The 17505-nt window shown below is 39.0% G+C and overlaps 1 protein-coding gene across 2 annotated transcripts in view; it reads left to right on the top strand.

Annotated features, from left to right (window-relative positions):
- Positions 1 to 17505, top strand: part of CCDC171 (coiled-coil domain containing 171) — a 152383-nt gene that overhangs the window by 123548 nt on the left and 11330 nt on the right. Inside the window, exon 24 of one of the 2 annotated variants that reach the window (XM_071730214.1) lies at positions 8149 to 8301. The exons of the other annotated variant lie outside the window; for it this stretch is intronic. Coding sequence (XP_071586315.1) covers positions 8149 to 8301 — 153 coding nt within the window. The remainder of the gene's footprint in view (positions 1 to 8148; positions 8302 to 17505) is intronic. 2 annotated transcript variants of the gene reach the window in all.

The following is a 17505-nucleotide window of genomic DNA, read 5'->3' as shown; positions in this document are numbered from 1 at the left end:
GCATTTTGAAGGTGCCTTTTTATGTTATGAATTCAGTTTAAAATTAAAATACATTAATGTTGGGTTTTAAATGAATTATAATTAAAATAAGTGTGCTAAAATGACTTCTAAATATTTATCATCACGGTCCAGCGTATCTGGAGACACAACTCCATATACCAGCTAAACACATTCAAGGAGATGAAATTTCAGTTCCTGTTACTGAAGAGTTCTTCTGTCTTCTTCTAACCCTAACAAGGGTTAGAGGTATGGGGTAGAAGCAAGGGCCATGAACCCATTCCTTGGAGATGGGCTGGATACACTCCAGCATGCTTAAAGTCTTACAGAGATGAGCCATGGCTCCTGGGGTAGTAAGTGCCAATAGGGAAGCACCAGTGAAATATCTGAGTGGAATTCCAGCCATCCCAGCCAGTAAGGCAGCTTCATCAGGGGCCCAACCTAAAAATGTCTCTATACAAATACAGGCAGCATGGTGAATAAGCAAGAGGAGTTAGAGATGTGCATGTGTTTACAGAGCCATGATCTTACTGGCATTGCAGAGATGTAGTGGGGTGACTCCTAGGACTGGAGTGCTGGAATGAAAGGATACAGGCTCTTCAGGAAGAACAGGCAGGGGAAACAAGGGGGGGGGTACCACCCTCTATGCCAGTGGCCAGTTGGGGTCCATGGAGCTCTGCCTGGAGATGGATGTGGTGCCAGCCAAGAGCTTTTGGGTCAGGATTAAAAGGAGGGCAGGAACAGGGGACGTCGTATAGTGGGGGTCTGCTACAGGCCACCCAGCCAGGAAGACCAAGTGGATGAGACCCTTTATAAACAAACAGGAGTAGCCTCACATTCACAAGCCCTGGTTCCCATAGGGGTCTTTAATCACCCTGGTATCTGTTGGAGAGACAAAAACAACAGGGCGTAAGCAATCCAGAAGGTACCTGGGATGTGTTTTTGACACCTTCCTTCTCCAAGAGGTAGAGGAGCCAAAAAGGAGAGGTGCTAGGATGGACCCAAATCATTCTGTTCTTCTATGAATTTTACTTTTGAAATGACTTGTTTCTTCAATTTGGTAAAAACTTTCTTATTGACAAGAAAATAAATGAGAAAGCAGCTGCCAGGAGCTGGCAGCTCTTGGCAGAGCTGCTGATGGGACCTGGGTATTGCCAGCCTTATGTATGGCAACCCCCCCTAAAAAGCAGCCTAGGAAGTGTAAGCAACCCGAAGCAGGGCAAGGAGAGCAGGCAAGTAGAGCATGAAGTGTCAGCCAGAGTGTGGCACAGCAATTTGCACAGAAAGGGCATCGTTGCCCTACCAGCACAAAAGGTACTTGTACTTCTGTTGGTGTTTATTACCTTCTCAGAACAAGCTTAGGTGTGATATCCACTCAGCAGAAAGTTCTCTCCTCAGAATTTGCCAGAATAGATGTGGCAACTCAGACAGAGCTCCAGGACATGTGATGTGGCAACACAGAAAAAGAAAGGGTATTTAATGCACCCATAGCAAGTTAGTACTGGAACCAGCACTGCTTAAACATCTGTGTAGGCAACATGGAGGGACTGAGTGCACCCTCATCCAGTTTGCTGACAACATCAAGCTGTGTGGTGCCATTGACAGGCTGAAGGGAAGAAAGGCCATCCAGAGACCTTGACAGGCTTGGGAGGTGGGCCCATGCCAACCTCAAGAAATTTAGTAAGGCCAACTGCAAGGTCGTGAGCATGCACAGGGGCAACCACAGGCAGGTACAGGTTAGGTGGAGGCTGAATCCCTGGGGAGAAGGACTTGGTGGTGTTGGTTGAGGAGAAGGTCAACACGAGACACTTGCAGGCCAGAAAGGCAACTGGATCCTGGGCTTCATCAAAGGAAGTTTGGCCAGCGGTTGAGGGAGGTGATTGTCTCCCTCTGCTCCACTCTCATGAGACCTCACCTGGAGGGCTGTGTTCAGTTCTGGAGCTTCCAGCCCAGGATGGACGTGGAGCTGTTGGAGCAAGTTCAGAAGAGGGCCACAAAGATGATCAGAGGGCTGAAGCACTTCTCCTGTGAAGTCAGGCTGAGAGAGCTGGGGTTGCTCAGCCTGGAGAAGACTTTAGGAAGATCTTAGAGCAGCCTTCCAGTACCTGAAGGGGACTTAGAGGAAAGCTGGGTTGGGGTTTTTTATAAGGGCATGGAGTGATAGTATGAGGGGAAACCACTGCAAACTGGAAGAAGGTAATTTTACATTAGATATTAGGAAGAAATTGCTTACTGTGAGCGTGGTGAGACACTGGAATATGTTGCCCAGGGAACCTGTGGATACTTCCTCCCAGCAAGTATTCAAGGCCAGGTTAGATGGGGCTTTGAGCAACCTGGTCTAGTGGGAGGTGTTCTTGCCCAGGCAGAGGTTTGGAATTAGATAATACTAAAGGTCCTCTCGAAAACAAACCATTCTTTGATTAGATGATTCATGATTTTTAATTTAGAATGTTGTTTTTATAATGTATAATAAGTACATTAAAACTTCGATGGGCAGTCTTCTGCTAGTTTATATAAGCTGAGTTCTTGTCGAGTGTTTCTACTAGGACTGGATTAAGAACAGCAGAACGTTTAGTAACCTTTGAATTTAATAAATTAACCTTTAAAAAGTTTGCTTTCTTTTCATGTTCCATATTCCTTGAAGTTGGTTTTGTATTTTGTCAGTATTAGCCGTTTTTCAGTCTAAATCAAGTATTCCTGAAAATTGGAGTCTTCCAGTCTTGTAAACTTATAGCTGTAATACATGCAAAAGCTATTGTAAAGCATCTGCAGCATTGTGCACCTTAGAATTACTGCTTCTAGAAGCAACCTACAGAGCTAGTAAATGATACATTATTCAAAAGTACAAAGAGGTTTCATTAAAAAAAAATTTTTTTTACATATTCTCTGAAGGACTGTAGTATTAAACATTCTCAGTCCTTTTAGAGGCTAATCTGGAAAAAGAAAGCCCAAGCATAAGCTTTATAATTTTTCTTTGTTGCTCACTAGATTATAAGCAACATCAAATTGCTTTTTCTTATTTATACTCTCAGCTCAGGTTTCTCAGTTTCGTCAACCTGCAACCAGATATTTTTATGGTTACCTATGCATATCTATTTATGTGCTTATCTGTGAATATTTGAGGTACTGGAAGCATTGGTAGGTGGCTATGCATATCCATGGTCTTGCTTCTGTCTTCTGGCCTTTTTTTTACTAGTGAGAAGGGCAGGCAAAATCATAGAATGTTAGGAGTTAGAAGGGACCTCTATACATCATCTAGTCCAAACGCCCTTCCAAAGCAGGATCACCTAGGGCAGGCTACATAGGAATGCATCCTGGCATGTTTTGAAAGTCTCCAGAACAGGAGACTCCACAGCCCCTCTGGGCAGCCTGTTCCTATGTTTCACAGTAAAGAAGTTTCCCCTCTAGATGGAAATTCCTATGTTCTAGCTTAAACCTTGTCATATTTTCATGAAAATATTTTCATTACAATATTTTTCATATTTTCATGACAATATTGTCAATATTCCTTGTCATATTACTGGGCACCATTGAAAAGAGATTTGCTTAATCCTCTTGACACCCAGCCCTCAGATATTTACAGACATTAAGATCACCTCTTCTTTTCTCAAGGCTGAACAGCCCCAGTTTTGTCAGTCTTTTTTCATAGGAGAGATGTTCAAGTCCCCTAATCATCCTCATATCTCTCCGTTGGACTCTCTACAGTAGATCTGTGTCTCGCCTGAACTGGAGAGCCCAAAACAGTGTTCCGGGTATGGTCTCACCAGGGCGAAGTAGAAGGGAAAGAGAACCTCCCTAGATCTGCTGGACACACTTTTCCTGATGCACCCTAGGATACCATTGGCCCTCTTGGCCACAAGGGCACATTGCTGACTCGTGGAGAATTTCTGTCTGCTAGGACTCCAAGATCTTTCTCCATGGAGCTGCTTTCCAGGGGGACGTCCCCTAACGTGTGCTGGTGGTTGGCATTCTTTGTACCCAGATGCAGGACTCTATGCTTGTTCTTTTTGATGACCTAGTGTGCAGCACTCAGAATCTTTAGGGTTCTGTTTTGTAAATAAATATGGATCTGAAATATAAAATAGTGCCATGTGAATAGCACTTACGTGAGTTTTTGGAAATTTTCTGGTATGCTGTGAATGAAAATAGGACTTCGGCACTCTTGAAGATTTTGTGTCTAGTCCAGCACCTTCAGCATAAAAATATCCTTTCTACATGCCAACACTATGGATATATTTTTATCCTGCGAGTTGCAGCAAATTATCCAGGAAAGTCTGTTTGTTTTCATGATGCTGGCTGTGTCTTGACTTAGTGTTGGAGCGTCGGACTGCTTTCACATTGAAGACACTTTGACACTGAAAACACCCCTACCATTTTAATTCGCTTCTGCCATATCAGTAGCACAGGATGTAAGACTTCAGATGACAGTGAAATCCTCTGTAAAGTAAAATAAAAATACTTTTAGAAAATAAAATTATCTTAAAATTGTGTTAGCAATAAAGTAAAATTATGTTAAAGTAACATCAGTAAAGTAAAAATGTTTAAAATTATTATTCTTCAGCCTCACTGCTGCTGTGGCCTCCTTGGTTAAGTCTTCTCTCCATTAACTGTCCTGTAATACTCATCTGTCTGAAAAAGCTTTTAACTTTTAAAGTCATCTTAGCTGTAATAATATTAATTCCTATAACTCTTGGGGTTCACCACATCTTGCCTTCATGCAAAGAAGTAGTTTTCTGATGTGTGTTTTTAAAGTATTTTTATTTGTGACAGAAGACCCATTTTTTTTGTTTCATGTTCTGTTTACAGTTTGCATGTCATACTATTATCAACACATTCAAAACCAGAAGTACTTGCTTAAATGCAGATCCCACAGATGTATATGAATGTCAAATTTTATGCTAGAAAGATTGTGAGAATTGCTGAGTTATATTATTGCTATGAATACTTAAAACCTGTGTATTTGTCTTGTTTTCTGAATACCTAAAACCAAAAGAAAAGTCTGTAGCAGAAGAGGGATAAGGTTCTGGAGAACTAGATGTGTCTTCTCTGTAAGTTTGTCAAAAGATTTTGCTGGTGGTGAAACAGTTTCCAGAGCTGCAGATATATTTGTATCTGTAATATGCAAATAGGCAGGGATATAAATTAGAGTTCATCTAACCAGTTATATGGCACAGAATTGACTGGGTTCTGTCACCATTCCCTGTTTATGAAGCTTTCTAGTAAGTGTAACTTAACATGTTGTGGAAAACATCCATGACTCGGTTTGTGAGCTACATAAAGTTACACATTAATAATTGACTCCCAATGTCACATCTGAAAACCAAAAGTATTTGCCTACCTCCATGTGGCTTTTAGAGTAAATATTCTGCACACTCAATATCAAGGATTGTGCATCATGCACAATGAACGTGAAATATTGTGTTCCCTAATCTGCTCCCGAGTGAGAGACATCCAAACTGTCCCTAACTCTTTGCTAGGGAGATGGGATATACTAGAAAGAGTGTGTGCCTAGACATGCATAAATGCTACCTTCCACATAAGTAATGAATTATCAGTTGCTGAGAAATTTCTTCTTTCTGGACTAAAAAGAAATATAGATATCTTAGAAAAAATATTTGGCATGTCTGAAAATAAAAACTCATGAGTAAATTTTTCCTAGATTAAAAATTTTTGAACTCATTAAATGAGAACAAATTGAATAGCTGAGCTGAGCAGCAAGGAGTTGATAACTGCATGGACTTAGAGTGGTTCGGGAGATGTAGCATGAAGCTCTGTAGTTTAGTGGCTTCACTAGCTTTGTGGCAGTAGAGCTAGAAGGAATAAGGAGCTGTCTCTACGCATTCTATTTCAGTGCTATATTTCAGTGATATATCCTCTCTGACCAACCTGATCTCCTTTTATGATCAGGTGACCTGCCTGGTGGGTGAGGGGAAGGCTGTGGATGTGGTCTACCTGGACTTCAGCAAGGCCCTTGACACCGTCTCCCACAGCATTCTCCTGAAAAAGCTGTCAGCCCACAGCTTGGACAGGGGCACTCTGCTGGGTTAGGAACTGGCTGGAGGGTCGGGCCCAGAGAGTGGTGCTGAACGGGGCTGCATCCAGTTGGCGGCCACTTACCAGTGAGTGGTGTCCCCCAGGGATCAGTGTTGGGCCCAGTTCTGTTTAATATCTTTATTGATGATTTAGATGAGGGGATTGAGTCCATCATCAGCAAATTTGCAGATGACACTAAGCTGGGGGGAAGTGTCGACCAGCTGGAAGGCAGGAGGGCTCTGCAGAGGGACCTGGACAGTTTAGGAAGGATATCGAGGTCCTGGAGCAGGTCCAAAGGAGGGCAACCAGGCTGGTGAAGGGACTCGAGCACAGATCCTATGAGGAGAGGCTGAGGGAGCTGGGGCTGTTCAGCCTGGAGAAGAGGAGGCTCAGAGGAGACCTCATCACTCTACAGCTACCTGAAAGGAGGGTGTAGCCAGGTGGGGGTTGGTTTCTTTTCCCAGGCAACCCTCAGCAAGACAAGAGGGCACGGTCGCAAGTTGTGCCGGGGGAGGTTTAGGTTGGACATTAGAAAGAATTTCTTTACTGAGAGGGTGATCAAGCATTGGAATGGGCTGCCCCGGGAAGTGGTGGATTCTCCATCCCTGGAGATCTTTAAAAAGAGACTGGATGTGGCACTCAGTGCCATGGTCTGGTAGCTGCAGCAGTAGTGGATCAAGGGTTGGACTTGATGATCTCTGAGGTCCCTTCCAACCCAGCCAATTCTATGATTCTATGATTCTATGATTCTATGATTTAAATACCACATGGGAAGTAACCAAAGGAACACAGACTTTTTTCTGTAAGAATTCTGACATAACTTGTTATGATGCTTGTAATAATCCTTGTTTATGAGTTATATGCCCAGTTCATAGGTTTGTTTCGACATGTGTGTAATTACTAACATGTGGGTAGTTGTCAAATGAAGACTCTCAGGCAATTTTATTTGGAGTGTGAGGTATAGCTACATTCTTGCTTGATATTGTTTTTGAAGAGCTGCAGTGTTTTGATTATGTTGGCTGTAAAAGCAGGATCAGAGCTAATGATGGAAGACTTACAGAGCTGTGTGAATACACTTCTAGTGCTAGCACTACACTATATGAAACATTTTGCTTTTTTTTTTCTCATGGCAAGAGATATAGTGGTATTTGCCACTGCTGTTTTCTACATTTGATGATAGAACTGGCTTGATCTCAGCTATGTTAACTTTAATTCTGAAAGCAGAAGTGTGTTTAGGAACAAAGAAAGGAAGACAGTGAAAATCTTTGTTAATGGCTGTGTGTGGTACTAAGTTTATTTTTGCCTCTACCACAGACTAACATTGAGAAGGGCAATTTCATATTGTCTGTAATATGTTCTTACAGTAAAAACTCACTGCAGGTCATTTCAGAAGGGAAAACTATAGCTTATAAAATGTGATTAACCAGCTGTATAGAAGACCAGTAGTCTCAACAGAGTTGCACTATTTCAGGTAGAAAGTTACCAGTACTACCAAATCATTTGTACTCTCCTGTGCTGCTAACTTGATTCAGTCTGATCAATATTACACAGTAAGGACATTCTTCTAGTGTACACATGAAAACAATTATATTTTCCCACCTATATTGTAATCAGATTATTTACTTTCAGAGGTCTAGGTTTGCTGTATTTCTTTTGTTTCAGCCAAATTATTATTATTTTTTTAAACATGGAATGGGAAAATTAGTAACTCAACTCATTGTGGAAATATGAGCATTTACCTAAAACTGTGTAGTGATTCCTTGTAAACAGAAATTGACATGGCACTACGTCTTCCATTTAAATACAATGAAAAATGGTATCAGCTGCTAAATGCAGTATTGCATGTTTAAAAGCGTCTCATCAAAACATGTTCTAATTAGGGTGCACAGTAATTTTTTTTCAATGTTATTAACATTTAAGATTTTAGAACTAATACAAAATCCCATGTTAGACCTTTCTGATGTTTAAGTTGTGAGACTGAAATTTGATTGGCTTCCAACCTTTGTTTGATTTTGCTGATTAATAGAAGTTAGAACCTCTGTAATGAATTTGGATGTATGCTATTTGACATTTAAGTATAGCCTTCCTGACACAGATGATTTATTTTACTTTTTAAAGGCCATGATTAAAAGTTTTATGGATGTCTACCAACTTGCAAGTTCCAGAATTGACATGTTAGTGAGAAAAACAGCATCTCATCAGCTTCACAATGCGGCCCTGAAGTCCAAGCTCCAGGCAGCTTGTCTTCATGAAAGTCAGGGCTTACAATTGGTAAGTCTGCTTTTCCAGTAACTTCAGTCATTTGTATGTGCTTTCCTAGCCAGTATATCCCTTTATGTGGTCTAGTTTCAGTAGGGAAACACAATAGTATTTAGCAATAAAACTAGTACCAACAAAAACCTTCTGAGACTTTTAGAAGAAAGTGGAGGTAAAAGGATTAATTTCACTGCTGTACCTTCTACAAGGGCCTGTTATTGCTGCTGCCAGTGTAAAAGTATACACCATGGTATCTTTGGTTTTGATGGTACACTAAATGGTTGAATTTTGGACCTGAAAAATATAACTATGTAAAGATACAGCACCACATTAAAACTGAATGTTATTAACTGTGCATATAAGCAAAATATTTATCAGGAAACATTTTTTTAGGTAATCGTGGATATAAATAATATTTCTAACTGAAGTTGCAAGGTTAAAATCCAATTTCAGAAATAATTTATTGTCTAAAATGCTGTTTCCCCCAAAGATACATGGACTGGTTTAAGTCTAATAAGGTAATACTTCAGATCTGAGATCTCTCTCTAGGGGGATTACTAAATGCTGATGTATTTGTGTCATACAAGCAAGAGGCAGACACATAAGCTGCCATAAATATGTAGCCAAATACATCTAGAATGGGACTCAGTAAGCTGTACAGCTTGCATTCACTTGATGTAAAGAGAAAGCTTTGGGGTTTATTTCTTTTTTTCTCTCCTCTCCTCTCTTTCCTCTTTTCTTTTATTCTTGTGAAGCAAAGGACCATAAAGAAAATGATAATTGTCTTTCTTTTTGAAACAGAAGGTCTGTTAGAAGTGAGCCATCACAAATGCAAATGACAAAAACACATTGCTAAGTGTATATTCAAAGGCTATGGCTGTTGCTTTGTTTGTTTACAACAGAGTTACATTAATTTCTCATTTCTAAATTGGATCAGCACAGTAGGAAATTAGCACAAATAGAAAGTATATTAATCAGTACTGAATTTCAGTTTTCAAATCACGAGATGATAATTGTTGGATGAAAGCTATGTTTATTTGTGGCTGCACAACCTTTCTAAAAAACTAAATTAAATTGCTTCACTGAAATAGCTTATTTTCTCCTCCAACCAGTCTTTCTTTATCTTGTCTCCTAGGTTTATAAGTGCACTGCTGAGCCTGTGCCCATTGCTAACTGGGTTGCTTCTTTGTCTGTTAATGATTGTTTTTGTTGTTTAAATCAAGGATTGGGAAGCCTGACAAACTTGCTGTAGGAAGATTTGCTTTCATATGGGTTGAGAGCTCCTAGCTAAGATTATGCTAGTCCTGTCTCTGAAGGGCTATGTAGTGGCTTGGTTGTTACAGTAAAAAGAAACAACTTGATGCCCCAGCTCTCCAATTCCTGTAATTAAATGCAGTGCTTTTAAAGTAATTTGTGTCTTGCCTACAGTATCAATGTACTAAGATAATACTTTTTGCATAGTAGTGTAGCCCAACAGGGTCTGCTGGACCTTCTGAACAAACCTCTGGGGAGTAGCTCTTCCTTTAGATAGTTTCATCTGAAACTAAGCATAAGCACTAATAGAAAGTGTTTTAAAATTTTAATGTAAAGGCAGAAAGTTCAGAATGGTAGATTTTCAAGTTTCTATTAAAAAAGTATTAGTGTTTATGGGATATTTTGTAGTATTTGGGTTTTCTGTAGAGCTTATCATTAGTATTTGCAAAAGGTACATCAAGCATGACTTTTATTCACTGAATGCATCACATCTTTCTAGAGTCACCTGTATTAAAAATTTCATCCAGTACTGTTCTATTCTGATTTTGAGGAGAAAGTTTTGCACTACATTTCTTTCTGTATTAAAAATTTTTTTTGCTTGTTTAGATGAAATGACAGGGAGTAATGACTTATCTTGAGCATTTATTTTTTTTCAGAACTGTTCACATTTTCTTGGTTTCAGTGCACTATGTTTAATCATATGTCCAGTTTTAGTAACTTTGCAGGGAAAATTTCTCATGCAGAGAAGGTGTCCAACACCTGGATTGCATTAATTGCAGGTATCTGTATGATGTATGCTTGTGTTCCTATAAGAGTAACCAGTTGCTTAGTGCTGAAACTCACTTTTTTGGAAAGTATTTCAGGTTTATGCCATGCATAGACTCTTACCTTATAAGACTGGGATTTATCTCACTATGTTGTGGCTCTCTTTATGTTACTTAAGTTTCTTGCCTTCTGAACTGAGCATTGCATGGAAGTTTGGGCCATTCATCAGTATTGATCTTTAGCATGTTCAGAAGATTCTGCTTTCCTAATTGACCTCTTGTACAGAAATTTGCAAACTGTGTCACTTTTCTTTCTATACACACCACTGTTTTCATCTTCTATTGCTTTGGGCTTTGCTGATAATTGCAAAAGCAAGACTGTTGCTATAAAAAAGCACCAGTGATTCTGACTTCTCATCTTTTATCTAAGACTGTGAGTTAGTGTCTCCATCTTCCAGTCTGCTTCTAGTCCAACCACTCTCTGGTCAATAGTGTTTGGATTCAGTGACTGCTATGTGCTCTTATGCTAATGCCAACAGAGAGGAGCAGGAAGGGATATTGTCATGATGGACACAGGTGAAATGAATGCTGGAAACACTACTTACAGAAAAGAGAATTATTATCTGGGATGAAAGGGAGTCAATAGCAAAATGTCTTTGTACTCTTTGGTAGTATCCAGCAACCTGTCATTGTCATCTGATGTTTCTTACTCTGTGCAGAGAAAGACCCTGTGTCTTTTTTCATCATTCTGTGCAACACTTTAAAATCCAGTATAGCTGAAATACAGCTTGTTTTCTACCCAAACCTTTTTAATCTATGGTTCCCTATTCCTTTTTCTTTTTTCTGGTTATTTGTTTTTTTTTTAAATGTCTCATGTTGTGGTTATTTTTCTTCACCAAATGTGTCTGAAATTTCCCTTACATTTCTAAACAATTAACATTTTGTAATAGTCTTTCTTTGAAATCATAACAGTTTCATTTCTGTGGATTTTCTTGTTTTTTAAAATTTACTTGCTATGAAGTGCAGCTACCACAGTCACACTTCTGTTGTCCATAACTTGCTTCACCCCCACATTAAGGGTCATATCTGTAATAATTAATAGAGCTAATAATAATAGTTCAGCTGAGATGTCATTGATATGGCCACGTGTAGTCTTCACTGTAAGGATGTAGGTTGCCAGAGGAGGAACAGAGAAGCCAGCTGTCTACCTGTAGCATGAAGTAAGGTGGAGAATTACATCACTGAGCACTGAACTCAGTACTGAACTGACAAGGCCATTTTCTCCATGAAATTTAAGAAACTGTTTTGTTTCCCTTTACACCTCTCTGCCTTGGCATTATTTCACTGGTAGTAACTAACTGTACACCTGATCTGTATGTATGTAGAGAAGATAAGCAAAAAGGTTCTGGTATTTCTTTTTTCCTGCCTGTTTCTTGTTCAGCAGCATCTGGTAATATAAACATTACAAATTGGACTGTGCTTCAAGGTTTCCTATTAAAAGAACACTTTTACAGTACTGGATTCTGCTGCTTTATCCATTTTAGTTTCTTGGATACAGTAGTTTATTACTAGCACTTTCATTCAGAGCTACAGCTTTGAACTGGGAGCTTGTAAGTGCTTTACTTTGCAGTACTATAATAATAAGCAATTACTTTGTAGGTACTGTGTGGCAACATGTGGCATATTATTAATCACAGTAAGCACCTGGATTCATGTTCTCTGTACTGCCAAGAAGTTTGTTGCTGCAAGCACAGCGTTGTAGGGAACAGTGACACTGCATTTTCTAGTGTGACCTGACACATATGAGGAACTGACACAATCATGAAATTTCTCTAGAAAGTGTTTTTGTAGCTTTCAGCCCTGAGATTGGCTGAAGAAATTGAAATTTGGGCAGCCAAAATGGTAACTAACTGAAAGAAGTTGAGTTTCAGACAGGTGAGAGGTATGAATGACTTTAAGAAGAACAGAGTTCTCTAACTAACCATGAAAACAACTTGTTTTCAACAACTTGGATGCTTCTTTAAACTGGGGTTGAAAATAAAATCATCACCCTTACAGTGCTTTGCATCACCCTTACTTTTGCTTTCCCTACCAGTTGTGGCTGTATCCATCCTTTGTCTGAAAATGACTAGTGGTATCATTTTAAGTACTGAAAGCGATACCATTAGGCATTTTCATGAAAAATCCAAGTTTAACACATGTAAAAAGTCTGTAATTGACTTATGCTCTCATATATTTTTGCTGAAGCCTGAATTAAGCAAAATTTACATTTTTCCTTCTACTCAGAGCAGTCACCTCTCAGTTTGCATGATCTACATGAATGCTATTCATGGGGAGGCTTAAAACACAAACCTGCTGGTTAGCTACACCACTTCCTACTTAACCAAGCTGGTCCGGGCAGTGGTTTTTACATGTCTTTCCTCCATACCCTTTGTTTCCTTGTCAGCAGTTAAATCTGTGTTTCAAGGCTGAGATCTGCATGTAACAGGTAGTCAATGTCTTACATCTAGACTTACAAGGATGGAACTGGAGAGAAAGAGAAATACACCTATTTGACTTTTCACTTGCTGCAGAGGAGAAAGGTGCTCTGCTGGTGTCGTGTTAAATGTCAGAGAGTGTCTTCCATGGGCTGGAGCCATGTCTCATGTGTTAGGGCATGGAATGACTGATGTAGCTGGGGGAATGCTTCCCAGATGTTGCAAGAAGCAGATAGGTCCTGGATGAACACTCTGCTTAGCTTTTCCACTACTTCATCCTAGTCTGATGCACAGTTGAAATAAAAAGGTATTTTAAAAAAGATTTGGAATTAAACTGTTTTTTGTGAAAGATTTGGAGAGCCTAGCTCTTAATTTGCCTTGCAAAAAATATACAGACTTGTTATACTTATTGGTACTCTCTCTCTTGTGTTGTTTTCCTGGAAATAGGCTAGGATGAGATCCAGTTAGATACAGACCTTGAGTAATTGTAACTTTTTCTCAGTATTGTTAATTACCACTGTATGGCTTATTTGCTGTGGAACATATGAATGTTCTTAAGGTGATAGTAAGTAAAAAAAAAAAAAATCTGACAGATTCACAAGGATAATTTCCCAACTATTAAAATGACACTGTCCATGAGAGTGGAAGCAGTAGTACAGGCAAAAATATAAAACTTTTTTTGTAATATTTACTAAGTTTGAAGTCTGTATTAGGCTGAATCCAGGCTGACTTATCCAATCCATAATATCAGGCTGTCCACAAACCGCTAATATCTTCCAGAAGTTTTTTTTTACTGAAACATTTGCTATTCTTACCTGATTTTAAGCAGTTGGCCATTACTTACCCACCTTACTGCATAGCCAAGGAATGCAGATATCCTAGTGCAAATGCTCACCTTGTCTGGTGGTATTGTTTATACAACTAATAGCTGTAACCAAACAGTATAAATCATGTAGTTTAAATTCTTTGCTTATTATGTAGTACCAATTAAAAAAAAAAAAAAGAAATATGTCACATTATATAATTTATGGCAAAGTGTTCAAAAACAGTTACAGTAGTCCAACAACACATTTGCTATTTCATAAACAATAGTTGCTTTTCTATGCAAATTTTTTTCAATGCTCAGTATTCTAAGTATGTGAACTTTTAACTTGTCAGACTGTTGTAACATATTTGAAAATTATACTAATTTGATTAAAGTGTTGCCTATATGGCAAAAGGTTTAGTTAATAGAATCCATATGTAATTAAAATGCAGAACTAAGTGTAATCAGACCCCAGTGACTGGTGCCTTCATATTGATAGTTTTACAATGGCCTCTGGGGTTGAAAGTTTACGTTCAAGTTACTAATGTAGCTGTGCTCCAGAGAAAGAGCTAAACAGTTTAGCCATTTCAGGTATTACAGTGTCCTAAAATGATAGTCACACAGCAGAAATAGTTGATAGTCTGAGTTCTAGAGGTGTCTTCCATTGTCTGGTGGTGGAAGCACACAACTGCTGGAGTGTACTAGACAGAGAATTACGTTCAGCAGCAACACTTAAGCCTAAACTTCCTCAGATGAAAGACCTTGCTGTGAGCAAGTAACAGTGTGTTTTTAAATAACAGAGTTACTTAATTTGCGTAAATTCGTGTTTGAATCATCTGAAAGTTACAGACACAACACTATGTACCAAGCCACAAAAGAAGTTTAAGAAAATTTCCTGAACTTAAAAAAAATAAGAATTATTTTCTCTGGACAGTTTTAAGAGTCGACATCCTGTGTTAGAGTTCTCTAATCATCACCAGCACAATTTACAATCAGAACACACAGAGAGCCAGTTCAGACCAGCTCATCTGTTGACTTTGGCTGAAGCCCTTAATCTCACTGTGTGCAGCTGCCACTTGAGAGCTGGGGACTCGGCAGAGAGCCGAAGGAGGGTGGGATGCAGGGTTGGTCAAGGCATGAACACATAGGCCTGCTTCATTTCAACAGCCCTACACTGCTTTTTTATAGTTTTTTCATTTTACAGCCTTTTTTTTTTTTTTTTTTTTAAGAAAAAACCCCCCTGAAATTAAATGAGGACCTCTCATGAGCCACTGCGCTCCAGGCATAAGAAATTGTAATGTCTGGCTTCCAGAAACTGTCCCGTCAAAATGTGCTTCTGATTAGGTGGCTTAATTACAGCTGTGAAAACAATGTTGATTTAGGCCTCAAGATTCCAGTGCATGTCAGCCGTTATTAGCTAGCCTTGGACTGAAGCCACCATTTAAAAACTCCGTACCACTAAAGTCACACACTGCCTGACAACTTTTTATTTAGGCAGAAATGTTGCCAGAAGCAACACATTTTATGCAAAATATTTTTCATTGCGCAAATTTCAAATGTGACACTGTTGATGGATATAAAGTGGGTAGTTATGGGTGGACTTCAGCAAGTCCAAAACCTAACTTCTGAAAAAAAAAAAAAAAAAGGCCCAAGACAACACACACCTACTCCTGCTGTTTCAAATAATTTTTATAAAGTTTGACTGACATAATGCTTAATTTTAATTCCTTTAATTCAGTTTTATTCCAAATCCTGCATGTTGCTTTAACCACCCAATTTTATTGCATCTAAATTTTCCTGACAGTTTCATTTGCTGTTGGGAAATAAAATTGCCATTTTTGCAACATGGGAAATAATGGCTAGTTTCAAAACCAATATGTTTGAAACTTCCTTTGCCTGAAGCAGGTTAAGGCACACACTCAATTTTCTTTAGGGGAAAAAGCTCATTAAATAGTTTTTAATATTTTAATATAATTTAAGTAACTGCTTTCACAGTGGGAAGGCTTATTAGGCCCATGTATTTACACCTGCAGAGAGGTAAATGTTTAGGTAATTAGGTGGTTTCCAATACTTCAGCTTTTCAGTGTAGTTGCAAAGTTGCTGTAAACACTGGAGATGAGTGAGCTGCATCTAACATTACATTTCCACTTGTAGTGTTTTGCTTTCAAGTGCTTAAGAAAGAGGTTTAAGGGAGGGCTTGTTTTCTTTTGCTTTGCTTTCTCTTTCTAAAGGTCTCCTTAATGAGAAAAATCGGCTAAGGAATGTGAATGAATGTGTGTGGGTGTTAGCTCTCGGCAGAGGCTTCTGCTTTGGAAAACCAAGATTTACATTTTCACTTCACTGTTGCCATGAAATTCCGAATGCCCATGCTGTTTGGTTTAATGGCAACCATGAAGTTACTAAATGACCGCAGGTTTGTTCCGATGTTAAGCACCAAACGAATCTTCCAAGGTATTGGCTGAGTAGCAAAAAAGGAGAGTCATGTTTTCAGGAAGCTAATCTGCTTTCCTTTTTTGCCTTCATGGTTTGTGTTTCTACGGATGAGAAATGTGTTTCTAGTGAGGCACTGGAACTACAAGCTCACAAACAAGGGTCCTTAGTTCCCAGGACTGAAAAGAAGACACCTGGAAGCTGAAGCTGTATTAATCTCTTGTCCTAAATGCTCAGGCCAGTGCAAGAATTGTATCTCCTGGAACAGCTAAACTGAAATTGATTTAGAGAAACTAAAGATTTTGATAGAGATGCAAATCTAAAGTATAGGTTCGGCTTTGCTTTGTAGAAAATCATCATGCTTTCATTCTCTGCCTGCATCAGATTAGCAAAGAAAAAGGAAGGGAATGCCTATGCTGCGTTTTGTTCTGTTTTTGAAGGTTGTATACTGGAACAACCTGGGCTTTTATTTGCTTTGCAAAATGGTTTATGGGGTTTCCTGAAACCAAATGTTTCAGAAAGACCCTGGTTGCTGTGGAGGGCAGCTGTGAATTGGGAGACAGCCATGTGATGCCAGTTTCTTATTAGGCGTCTGCACTGGTCTTTCAAAATGTGGTTTATTGGTAATATGCAGTGAATTTTATTCACCAGATGCCAGTGTTTGCTTCCTGTTTTCTACATACTCCTCTTGCTTTTGCCTTCTTCCCACACCTCTGTAAATAACATTTCAGCACATCAGATTAAAAGAAATTTTTGTATATGGTTACATGGACTGCTAACATTGCAGTGGAAACAAAAGTATTGGGCGTGCTAGACAGGCTGTTATTTGAGAACTGGATATTATAGACCAGGACATTTAACCCTGGGAAAAAGTTTTTACAAAAGAACAGAGCCAAGAACACAATATTACTGCCTTTATAGAAGAAAAGGAATATTCTCTACAAAGGCAGACAAATTCACTTCTTTCCAAGCTCAAGGACTTTTACTCAGGCCAGAAGGTGCTTCCTCTTCCCTTTTGAAGAAGTTATTGTAAGAAAGAGAGCTGGGAAGCTTCTATTATTCCCTGCTAAACTGGGGGTTGAACATAAAGGGAATGTCTGTTTGTTCTGAGACTATGAATTTGCTGAGAAGTTTTTGGAGGGGATTAAAGCATAGCTGTGCCTGAATGAGTCTAGCTCAAATAGTTCAATGGCAAATGAATCCATGCAATCCAGATTCACACCTTCCTGGTATTTTGTTGTCATTTTAAATTTAGAACCTCTAAGGTATACTGCTGGGAGGAATTTTTTCCTTATTTTGACATCTCTTTGGGTTTGTTTTTTAAGCTAGGTATGTAAATTGTGGTTTATAAGGAGAAAATTCAGTGCTGATCATCAGGCATTAACTTTGATAAATAGTGTAAGATGTGTAGATTTAACCTGTGAGTTGCAGTTCAATTCATCAGGATGACAGGTGGAAGGATTTTTGTTTTAAATTGTGGTGTTTCTTC

The sequence above is a fragment of the Heliangelus exortis genome, chromosome Z (genome assembly GCF_036169615.1).
Source record: "Heliangelus exortis chromosome Z, bHelExo1.hap1, whole genome shotgun sequence".
Taxonomy (NCBI): domain Eukaryota; kingdom Metazoa; phylum Chordata; class Aves; order Apodiformes; family Trochilidae; genus Heliangelus; species Heliangelus exortis.
The sequence above is the reverse complement of the archived record's forward strand: the minus strand, read 5'-3'. Positions and strand labels throughout refer to the sequence as shown.